The sequence below is a fragment of the Nelumbo lutea genome, chromosome 2 (genome assembly GCF_056320005.1).
Source record: "Nelumbo lutea isolate HS-2025 chromosome 2, American lotus-T2T, whole genome shotgun sequence".
NCBI lineage: Eukaryota > Viridiplantae > Streptophyta > Magnoliopsida > Proteales > Nelumbonaceae > Nelumbo > Nelumbo lutea.
Genome location: NC_142685.1, coordinates 86,695,037 through 86,707,534, shown reverse-complemented (window position 1 = coordinate 86,707,534; position 12,498 = coordinate 86,695,037). Strand labels below are relative to the sequence as shown.

The 12,498-nt window shown below is 34.2% G+C and overlaps 1 protein-coding gene across 1 annotated transcript; it reads right to left on the bottom strand.

Annotated features, from left to right (window-relative positions):
• Positions 1–8,676: 8,676 nt before the first annotated feature.
• Positions 8,677–9,477, bottom strand: LOC148871721 (uncharacterized). The gene has a single exon (XM_088970051.1). It carries the CDS (start codon positions 9,475–9,477, stop codon positions 8,677–8,679), a length of 801 nt encoding a protein of 266 aa, XP_088826177.1.
• Between the last annotated feature and the right edge of the window lie 3,021 nt (positions 9,478–12,498).

Genomic DNA, 12,498 nt, shown 5'->3' with positions numbered 1-12,498 from the left:
AAAGATAGCCTAATCCGACACCCAGTGCAGTATCATAATCGAGTCTAGGGGTCGGGTGTAACTTTTCAGTTTTGCCCATCAATCTCCAAGGTCCAGGGCAATACTAGAAATCTGGTCCAGTTCAAAGATTCAATTAATCCTACACTGTATGTGCCTAGGGTCTCACCCTGGCAACTGAGACAGGCCACCCCAACCAACTTGGTGGCACCACAGTGTCAGCCTTGTCAGGATAGGTCTCCCCAGACCGACCCACTGGCTGTGAACATTCTAAACTAACACGAGTCTCATTAAGTGCCTAGTTGAAGGGTATTACACAAAAACATACCAAGGGAACATGAATCAAATATGCACTTTTGTTCATTTACAATAAACTCATAAAGTACATCATCTTGATTGAAGCTAAGGGCATACAAAACTGTCTAACAGTCGGTTGGGGTGGCCTGTCTCAGCTGCCAGGTGAGACCCTAGGCACATACAGTGTAGGATTAATTGAATCTATGAACTGGATCAGATTTCTAGTATTTCCCTAGACCTTGGAGATTGATGGGCAAAACTGGAAAGTTACAGCCAACCCCTAGACTCGATTATGATACTGCACTAGGTGTCGGATTGGGCTGTCTTTGATATACCACTCAGTGAGATCCTTAGAGGGGGTCAAAACCTGGGTATGTTGGGACAGTCTGAGAATTCATCTGAGTGGGTGATCATAGTGACAGGATCAGCCCCTTTGTCGGACAAAGGTAATGATCGGGGATGCACTCTCACTAATGTAAACCAAGTTTGCCGGCAGCCGGTTTCAAACGTTGAGATTTGTTTTGCAAAATATATTTTATATGAGATATAAAAGTATATATATATATATATATATATATATATATATATTTAATGGTTTCTAAAAGGTTTGCAAAAGGTTTTAATTCCTAGGATCCATATAAGTAGAGAGTGCAACACTGTTCCTTGCAGCTGAGGGAGAGGTCCTCTCTTGTCGGGCAGTGTATGATCATTATGGGCTGAGAGGTTAAGTGTAAGACCATTGAGAATAATACCTGATGAGCTAATATTGCATCTGCCCACAGTCCCTGGGTGTTACAAGGTGGCTTGGCCCAGGGACCACTTAGGGTAAGTGTTGGGCCCATAGATCCCATGAGATGGGTTTCAGGGGGTGCACTGTCCATAACAGTGTATTCGGCTAGCCCTTGTAACAAAGGTTGGGCCAAACCCATGTGGTTGATGTGTAGATCAATGTTAGGGTCCCATGCCATACAAGGAAGCCCAACTGGGTAGTAGTTTGGAAGGCTAAATGAATACATAACCTTAAATGGGCCTTAAGCCCATTTCGAACTGGGCTGATTTGATTAGTCACTTAAAGGGGCAAATTCTGAGATGGATCAGCTGATAGGATTGGGCCTAGACCCTATCCACTTAGAGAGTCCAAGATCTAAATAAGATTTATATCTGGAAGCCTCGTAATTAGATTAGGAGATGGCTGATCTGATTTGCAGATAAGATAAGGGTTATCCTTTATCACTTAAAGGGACTTCTTATCCAAATATGATTTGGATTAGCAACTCCTAATGGGATTAGGGGCTGATCCCTTTAAGTCTATAAAAGGAGGAGGGGGCAGCAGCCTTTTGACATGCAACACACAACTCCTATCTTCAAAACTGAAATCACAAGAAGAGAGAATTCTGCACCCTGCGAATACTCTCTTGCCGCATCCTTCCTGCAGCCACCGCCTCCAGCAGTTTGGTCTCCTCTTCTCTACAGGAGTAATCAAGATTCGATCTTGATACCAATCTTTTTGGAGCTATATTCACAAGCCACCCAGTTGGTCAAGTTCTTTTGGAAGAACACTGTCGATTCTACTCCACCTTGCACTGCACCATTTTCAGTAGGAGCAGATTTTGGATCCTTCCTTGGGTGTGAACACCTCCATTCGGAGATACTATTTCTCTGTATCAGGTATAATCCTTCCCTACTCCTTTTGGTTCAGATCTAGTTTAGTTTATGGTTCAAGAATGATCCTTGAATATATGATTTTCTAAATAGGGAATGTGATTCCCAGTTGAAGGGAGAGAAAATTTTTTTGAAATTCGCCCCTTATTCCACAATCTTTGTGCATCCATGTGATGGATATCCTATCCCTTCACTTCTCCCAAAAATGGTAGAGAGGCCCACCGAATCAACCAGTTCCCTTGATTTCCTTAGGATGCCCAATAGCATAGGAGGCCTCACTTTGTCCTAGCTGAGCATCCCACTCTTCGACTTCGAAACTGGGGGAGAGGTGCTCAGATCCCAAAATTTTAAGTACAAGTTCCTCAATCGAAGAGCATACCCTCAACTTCGAAGCTCGGCAAACCACAACCGGGCATCATAATAGCTCGACACTGGTGAGGCCCTCAACTTCGAAGCTCAGCAAGCCAAAACTGACCATCACAATAGCTCGGCACCTACGAAGCCCCCAACTTCGAACCTCGGTAGACCACAACCGAGCATCATAATAACTCGGCATCGGTGAGGCCTCCGGCTTCGAAGATCAGCACCTAGAGGCCCTCGAACATCTCAACAGCTCAACACCTGGGGATCCTCAGCTTCGAAGCTCGGCAAGTCATAGCCAAGCATCGCAATGGCCTTAGTTCCAGAGCTCAACACCCTCAAGGGACCCACCTCCGTAACTCAGTGCCCCATGGCCGAGCATCACAACCTCAATTCCGAAACTTAGCCTCTGAATGGCAACAAAAGCCTTTCCTCAGCATATGGTCGAACTAAGCCCTGACTTTGAAAGCTCAGCACATCATGGCCGAGCATCACAGCAGTCTCAACTCCAAAGTTCGGACCCAACTCTAAAGCTCGACGCACCATGGCCAAGCATCCCTACAGCACAAAAGCTCGACTTCCACTGGGAATTAGAGCCATCCCTTAGTTCCACCAGGAGGATGGACCTGGAAGCTCAGTTCAACACCTCCGCTCTTGTTGAGCTACGCAACTATGCAACACTTCAGACCAGGCACTCCCCTACCTCCGCTCCAGAACTGGGGGAGTGGTGTTCGAATTTCGAAGTTAGAGCTCTTAGAGTTCTACAGCTGATGATGGGAAGATTCCTCGGTCACTTTCCATATTGCTTGGTTCTCAAGACTGCGACAGGCGTCGTGGAACACCAAAGGGACTAGACACCCATCCAGACATCAACTTGAAGTTCTTTAGCGAAGAACGAATTGGTCTACATTCTTTGACCTCAGAATTGGGGGAGTGGTGTTTGGGTCATGGTTGAGCTGGCCCTGTGAGACACGTGGCCGCCCAGCTATTGCCCTGCCACATCATCCTAGCTTGACCATGTTGGCATAGCTCAGCCACGTCGATCTAGCTCGACACTGTCGGCCTAGCTCGGCCGAGCTATGCCATTATTGTGCCCCCCCATCTTATCCTTCCAGCCATGTCAACTACATGTCACATGGATGAAGATAACTACGGATAAAGAGGAATAAGGAAGACAACTCCACTGGGGAATGGGAATCTGCCCCAAAAACCTTGGTGGCTAACCTCATTCTGACAACCCTGGAAGCCCACTCCCACCAGAACATGGAACTTCGGCTATAAAAAGTTACTCCACGCTCGAGGTAAGGGATCCCCAACTTCTAAAACCTACACAACTATTCAGCTCGGACCAGCATCGTTATAGCTCGGCCCGACCACCTACCACCTCCTATTGACTTGAGCATTGGAGTACTTAGCTGGGGATAACTCCTTAGGCCTCTAATTCCTCCTTTCTTGATCACAGGTCTTGAGGCACGGCCTTGTCCTTGTAGCTCAGCCCCGCCCTGTCAGTAAGGACTATCTGGTTGTTCTCCTTAGTTCGTGCACCACCTTGGATTGAGTAGCATCAGTAAAAAATCTGCACAACTATGGAAAGCTCAAAATTTATATTTTGGTAAAAATATGGAATTCCCACATCAACTTTTGAAATGACACTTGATCTGACTCTCACATGAAATTAACCTGAATAGTTTATATGGAACTCAAAAAGTCAACCAACATGGCTACAAGGTAGTAGCTCGTAAAAGCCTTCCCAAAATGGCCTAAGAATGGTAACCACATTGTTGATCTTCTGTTGTTAGATTTTAGGATTGTGGATTGTAGAAGACTTAATGTGCACAACAATTGTGTCATCTGTTACAATCCAAGAAGTTGTAATTCGGGGACTCATAAATAGGCAAAAATTTCCACATCTTATTCTTATACAATTTTAGGAATGGCAACAGGCCGGGGTGGGGCGGGGATGGGGAGTCACTTCCATCTTCATTACCATGAAAACCGTATTACCATCCCTATCCCCATTGGCCGATCAAGGTTATTCCCATCCCCGTCCCTACCGTGATCCCCACTCCTCGTGATGTTTTTTATGAAGTCAATCATTTTGTTGTTATTTTTCATTTCATGTAAAAATCAAAAATAAAATTGTTAAAATTTACAATAAAAAAAAAGATCTAAATATATCTAAACATATTCAGTCAAACTTTTAATATATATATATATATATATATATATATATATATATATTATATATATATATATATATATATATATATATATATTGTTCATCTTCCCTTTCATAAACCTGCTAGGCATTAATTTCTAACTTTATTTTGGTTGAAGAGAATAAATCAGCCTTGGGTCTTAAAAATTTTGGTGAAAATCAATTAAATATTAGGCCATTTTTCTTAAGTTTATCCCCTAGCCACTTGGGGCATGTTCATTTACTCTTAACTCTTACATCTTAAAAGGAATCTTACAACCTTAAGAGGTAAATTGGCACTCATTTCCTCTTCTCTCTTATCTCTTAAAAAGAAATCTTACATTTTTTTTTATTTTCTAATGATACCCCAAAAACACAAAACACTTCCTATAACTCAAGGGCCTCATATGAAATAATAATAATTATTAATTAATAATAATTATTATTTTTATTATTATTATTATTATCATTACTAATTAATTAATTAATTAGTTATTATTGATTATTATTAATTATTAATAATAATTATTAACTATTATTTCTTAATTATTACTTATTATTAATAAATAATTGTCATTATAACAATTTTTAACATTATTTTATTTATTACATTACAAATAATTAAGTATTAATTATTAAATAATAAACATTATTATAATTAATAATTATTATTATTAGTTATTAATTTTTAATTATTATAATAAATTTTAATATTATTCTTCTATTGAATTACATAGACAAACATAAATTCTAATATATGGGGTTAAAATGGATATTTGATAATTTTCAGTATTCAAAATTCAGAACAACATTCTCTACATTCAGAGTTTAGAGGAAAGAAAGTTCACCAATACCAGTATACCTCTTAATGTAATTATTGTGCTTTCAAATGTCAAATGTCAGAGCAAACAAACAGGTCCTTAATATATTGTCTTATAATTTTGGGTAACCTTTGATTCTTGTTCGAATAATAAGGATTCAACTTGGGTGAATTGATCTGAGTTTAGGGGCAGACTGTGTTAATTAAGCCATAAGATCAACCTTGGGCTTGGGGCTGGTCCAACCCAAGGCCAATGCTCGAGTTCCCACCCTAAGCCCAACTCAAACTAAACCTAACAGAATTTGAGCTTAGTTATATTGGAAAATTAATCAGGTTTGGAAGGTTTCTTATTTCTAAATGTCACATTACATAACACATACACATACACTTGAATATACATATGCAACGTTTGAAAATTGAAGTATCATAGCATACCACTCATACATATTTGAATATTAGTAGACTATATTCTTTTGAATATCAAAATTTGGTTGTATTTATTAGTTGCCATCTAATTCATTAAACCTCACAATTTACACCTCATTAATCGTGGCTCTATTGCACCATTTAAACCTCATTAATTGTGGTTTTCTGAAATTTGAAATTTCAAAGTTTAAATCTTAAATCCCACCATTACACTATTAATTGTTGTTTCTCAAATCCCACCATTTAATTATGAACGCAGGTTTAAAAAAGCACATGTTATTAGTAAAATATGAACCTGTCTTCCAAAAACGTCTTGATTTATTTCCTACCGTTAGTAGTACATCAGTTATATGTGTCACATGATGAAATGTGTGATTTAAAACTTCTGAAAATATCAAAATTACCTTTTGAAATAAGACATTATTCATCATCTTCTTCTTCAAGAATCAAGATTGAACCAAAGCAATGGTAAACAATATGAAGGACAAGGACATTTGAATTTGGGCATTTGGATGGTTGGTAAAGAAAATTAGATGACACTAGAAGGGCATTTGCATCATTTCACATACCATATAACGGTAGTTAACGATTTTGGACTAAACTAGGATGTTTTGGGAGTTCAAGTACTAGATTGGCACAATTTAAAATTTGGGTACCAACGTGAGACTATGCCCGAAGTACATGGTACTAATATGCAATTTAATTTAGGGTAAAATATAAAAACCTCCCTCGATTTTTTGACAATCTTATAAACCTCCTCTGTATTTTGATCCTAACAAAAACATCCCCTAAAGTTTTGAAAAACATACAAATATGTCCATTCTAATACTTTATTTTTCATTAATGGAAGCACTAAATTTACCAAAATACCCTTCCACTTTTCTTCCTCTTCATCTTTTCTTCCTTTCTTCCTTTGTTCAACACTTTGGCCACCAGGGGACCATGGAACTAGGAAGCTCACTACATCTTCTTCGGTCAAGTCTTTCTAGGTAGACCTTTCAATAGCCCAATAGACAAGAAGACGCAATGAGCTTTTGGGGTATTGTCTTTAAAAACTGGTTCGCACATGGTCTACCAGGCTATTAAAAACAATTGGGAAAGTTATTTTTAGTGCAGAAAGACCAAAAGCTTCATTTGAAGCTTCCCAAATTTTGGTTGTTTTGGTCTTTCAGTCAACATGATACCAAACAACAAAAGACTTTTTACTTTTTTTTTTTTATCATATGAGATTTTTTCAGACCTTTGCTGAAAAGATATGCCCAAGCACCACCACCTTCTTCTTCTTAATAACCATGATAACCAAAATTCCATCGAAAAGACAACTTTAGCTCCTAGGAACTGGCTAAGAAGCATTGTTTCTGAAAACCCAATATTAGATGGTCAGGATTTCATCCTTCTAGTTTGTTTGCATCAATTTATTGCATTCAGTATCATGACTCCATGCGCAACAATGATTTCTCAAAAGGGGAAACATTTGAAAAAGTCATATATGACTATAAGTAGGGGTGGATTCGAGCCGAGCCGATCTAGATAGTACAAGGCTCGAGCTCGAGCTCGGTTTGAGCTAGAACCTTGATCTCAAGCTCGAGCTCAGCTTGGCTAGAGCTTGATTTGAGAAAATTGTTTTATAAAAATAAAAAATTGTATATAAAAAATATTTTTTATTTGGTATTTAAAAAATTAAGAATTATAATATTTTTATTATATATATTGTTTTCTCTCTCTATATATATATATATATTTGAGCTCAGCTCAAAGCTCGGATGAAACCGAACCGAGTCGAGCTTTTCACGAGTCAAGCTCGTGAAGAGCTCAGCTCATTACCACCCCTAAGTGTAAGAGAAGAGGATACACAGGGGAAGAAAATTTGTGAGAAGGGGAAAAGGAATCACATTCCTGTGTGGAGGGGGGGATGGCCATTCCCCATATGGGGGAATCCCATTCCACCTAAAATGTGAATGGAAATCTCAATCTGATCAACCAAATGGTTGGAATCAGAATGGGCCATTCTACCATTTTGATTTGGATTCCGATTCCATGCAATTACTCACACAAACCAAATGCAACTTCAGTTTAGGTTCAATCTTAACTTGAATAAGTTGTAGCCGTAGTTACACTTACCCAAGGTTGCAGTCATATTCATTATAGGGCTAGAGTGATTCTCATAAAATGTTAGTAGGTTGTAGGCTTGCATCCCATCCCATGAGTTGAATTTCTATACTATCATAAAGGAACAATAACATCCATTTTGACTATAATAACTTTTTGATGAATAGATGTATTAAATATGATTCCCACTATGATATTAAAATGGAATGATACCTAAAATGTGCTAATCAATCAAATGGTATCATACAAGTGGAAATCAATCAGATAGTATTGATCAAAATTCACGCGGAAGGGGGAGGGGTTCTGATCTGGCATCATAGAAATTTCTAATCTTTTGAGGCCAAGTAGGGAAGCTTTCTTAAGAAGCAGCTACTCTTGCCACATAGAAGAATCATGTTCCCAATCCAAAGCATCCATCAGAAAGGGGATCCTTTAGACTGGGCATGTCTTCAACACCAAGAATATACATTGGTTCTGTACCTCTTGTATGAGAGTTGGGCCCAAGTGATACTAGTTGTGCTTACATTTTTGCTCAATTTTTACGTTGTCTATATTACCTTTCATAATTTTAGCCACACTTTTAAAACCGTTTGCTAATAAATAAAGATATAGACATTGATTTAGAAGACAAATAAAAGACTAATGCAAATGCCATTTACAATATAAAACAAAACATAAGAAAAGCCATTAAACAAATGGTAATGCATTATCGAATTCATATGTACGTACTAACATTTTTCATAATTAAGAAAAATGACTTAGTTTATACAAAATTTTCTTCATAAAATTCAACCTATGCTTATAGAGCTCAATTTCTTCTAGGCACAAAGAGTCTAGCCCATGCATGCTTTCTATTGATGATGAATTTAGCTTTGTCTTTTCCACCAAGTATAAATGCTATAGTGGAAGGTGAGTAAAATACTAAACGAGCAAATAGAGGTTGCACATCTGATGGGACATCTTGCATGTATATTGCTTCAATGCAATCCCCATAATTCGTATTAAAGAAATCTCTAACTTCTTCTTCTGATAATGGGTACCCCTTAGAGAATGTAAGAAACAAGGTCCTATTATCTGGTGGAATCTCATCTGTTGGTTTCCATGGTTGAGCACTTGGGTTCAAGTCTGATTGCATGCATGAAGTATTGCTGCTTCCTTCTGCCGAAGATGCCATAGGCTTCGTAGCATTTGTTAGTGCCATGTATGCGATATCATCAAATGCCTTAATACATACATCATTTAACATCTTCCTAATTCCACTGGATGCACTAATCCTATTGTTTAAAAAGAAGTTGAGAGATATTTCTTGCTTCAAGAGTTTGAGTGTCAATGGAATGTTAGTATTTGCATAAGGAGGTATCTCTCCCAATTCAATACAGTTTAAACAATTTACTGCTTCATCTGCTAGTGCATTCACTATAGTATCAGGCAATGATAACATTTGATGGATAATATTTGGGTAACCAACATCTTCAAGCCACATCCATAATGCAATAACCTTCATAGACTGTGTTATATCTCTCCAAAAGTTTATGATTAATCGAAAATAAAGTTTCCTATCAATTGTATGAAATGACTTCAACTCTTCAGTGGTAATTGGGAAATTCATGGCCTACTAGTTGTAGTGGATACCTTGATTATCAAAAGACCTAGTGTCAACAAGAAAAAGAAAATTTTAATAAACTTATTAATAATTTATTTGCAATTACATCAAAGAATTAAAAATAAAATGATATGTAGATTTTATAATTTTTAATTGTTTTATGTTATTGAAACACATTAAAAACAATAAGTCATTTAATTTTTGTCCTCTAAATGGCAAAAATCATGGATTTAAATTAATTAAAACATATACTTTTTGGAAAAAAAAATATAAGTAATTCAATTAAACATTTAATTGGACTTGAAGATTTACTAAATAAACAAAAAGAAAAATTAGAAAAAAGAAAATAAATAAATATTTTCTTTTAGGAGAGAATAGATCAGGTTTTGGTTTGTCTTATTATTCAAATTTTGTTTTACTTTACTTATATTTTAAAAAGGTGAAAAAGAATATGAAAAAGAAAATTTACTCTTATTTTATTTTGTTCTTCTTTTTTTTCTATTTTGTCACTTAAACTAGGCATATAATAACCTTTTTAGTTTTTATTGACTTCTATTTTTTTCACAATTAAATGTAGTGTTAAAGAGTAAATACTGCATTTTATTTGCTTCTTTTCTCCACAAGTGAAGTACTTGTCGAGGAAGTCAATGTGGCTAAAGGAGTGAATAAAATTAGAATTTGTTTGTGGTTAAAGTCCTTTTGTTCTTACATATATTTGAAGCCTATTATTCTTTTAAGCTATATATTAAATAAATAGTTATCGGTCATGAATAGACCTATTCATGGGCCAAGGTATTGATAGGCTAGCAAAACTATAAGACAATAATCAAACGCATTCATATTAGATGTTTAATTTAAACAAAATAATAATAATTTTACTTTCAAAGAGTTTATTCTAAACATCAAATAGAATTTTAACAAAAAATGAACATTAGTTCAATTAAATGGTTGATGTAAAAAATTCTACTAATTCTACTATTCACGTACAAGATTAACTATTCAGAAAAGAATTTCCATTTTATTACTTTATTTATTTCCCAAAATTGTCAAATTAAATAAAAAATCTTAATATTAGACTATTTCTAAACACTACTTTGAATTTTGATACAAATAGAACTCTTAATTAAGCCATTACTATACTATTGTATATAACTAAATATTTCTCACAAAATGAGTATCATTAAAATAACTCAATAGATAAATTAAAATTACCTTAAAGAAACATGTTGAGTTATTTTTCAACTAAGGGCATGATCTCTAATAGAACTAATAAATAATTAATCAATATAAAATTATTAAAAATATATATATGAAAAATTACCTAAGAACCATCATTCTCTCATCATAACTCTAGTATAAGGATATAGGTGGTGATTGGAATTTCTTGTAAAGATGTACTTCCAAGTAAAAGAAGCCTAGAGAAAATTGGTTTTTCATAATTACCTAACTCAAGAATAAAATGTCTATAAAAACCTCAAGAATAAAATAAACTAAACAAAAATACTATTTAATATAGAAATCCTTTCTTTTAGTTATTTAAAACCTACAAAACATCCTTTATTTGTAATGAAGTTCTTCTACTAAATAAAAGTAAAGTAGGTTTTATATCAAAGGAAACATTTATAATTAAAAAAAAACCGATGACTCTAAAGAGTAAAAACATTAAACTCTAAAAATAAATTTGTACAGCAAAAGGAAACTACAAAAATATTTATTTAGAAAAAATAATTTTTTAAAAACAAACAATGTTTATTTAAAATAAATTTATAAAAATATTAAGCTTTAAAAAATTTGAACTACTTATTTAACAATAATTATTTATATCATTTTTAAACATCACAAACATATGATGAATATTGGAAAACAATACTAACACTAAAGATTACTGGTAAAACTAACCAAGAATCAAAGAAGTGACTATAACTTACTTTTAGTCTCCAAGCTTTATGTTCTTACTCTTTCTTCTTCCGTCTCTCAAAATATTCTAACCTTGAAAGAAATTCTCAACTATAACTTTCTTTCTTCCTTGACTATGTATTTATATTTTAAATTACACAATTCTATAAACTCAAAATTTCTTATTTTTATTATCAATACAACCTTAATATCATAATTCCATAATATTATTCTTATCATCACAACAAGAAAATTTAATGACTAGGCGGTAAAGGTTGGTATAACTGGATTTTTACATAAATTCTAGAATAACTAAGTTTAGAAAGTTTTTATTATTACTACTATTACTATATTCTTCAAAGACATAATTAAAGAGCCAACACACAAAAAATGTACTTTCTATAAATAGAGTTAATATGGAGAGAGAAAGTTTTATTTTTGGGTTTAATTTTAAAAGTTTTAGTTTAAGTAGTAAAAATACATTAATGAAAAAGTAGTTATTACCCATAAAGAAAAAAAATTAAGCTTTTAAAATAATTTGTTTTAAACAATATTACAAGTTTGTTGGTGTATACAAATGTAATAAAATTTAGATACCATAATTAAATGAATTTCAGCCTATTGATTTTAATTGAATAGTTAAATTTGTTATTTTAAAGCATCGTATGTTTTTAATTAATAAATATTTATTTATATAGAATTTAATAGAATTTGCATGATATGAATTACGTTTTTAGATTTTATAATTATTTAAATTCAAAGCTTAATTATAATTTTAATAGAAAAGTTAAACTAATATATTTTTTAATATGTTATTTTACCTAACCACCTAGCCTACAAAAAAAATTTATAATAAAAATAAACATCATATATTAACAAATCAATGCATGGAATTATTTATTATGCCTAAATCCAATTAACTATGATGCTTAACAATAATCATGTAATTTACAATTTGGTTTGTTTGGACTCTTGTTGACGTTGTTCTTTATTATAATACAATATGAAATAAGTAATCCAATCTATAATCCAAAATTATAAACGAGATGACAAACTGGCAGTATCATTGTCTGATATTGATGTAATTTGATTGCTAGAAATTGAATTTAATAGAATATTTCTTAATTTATC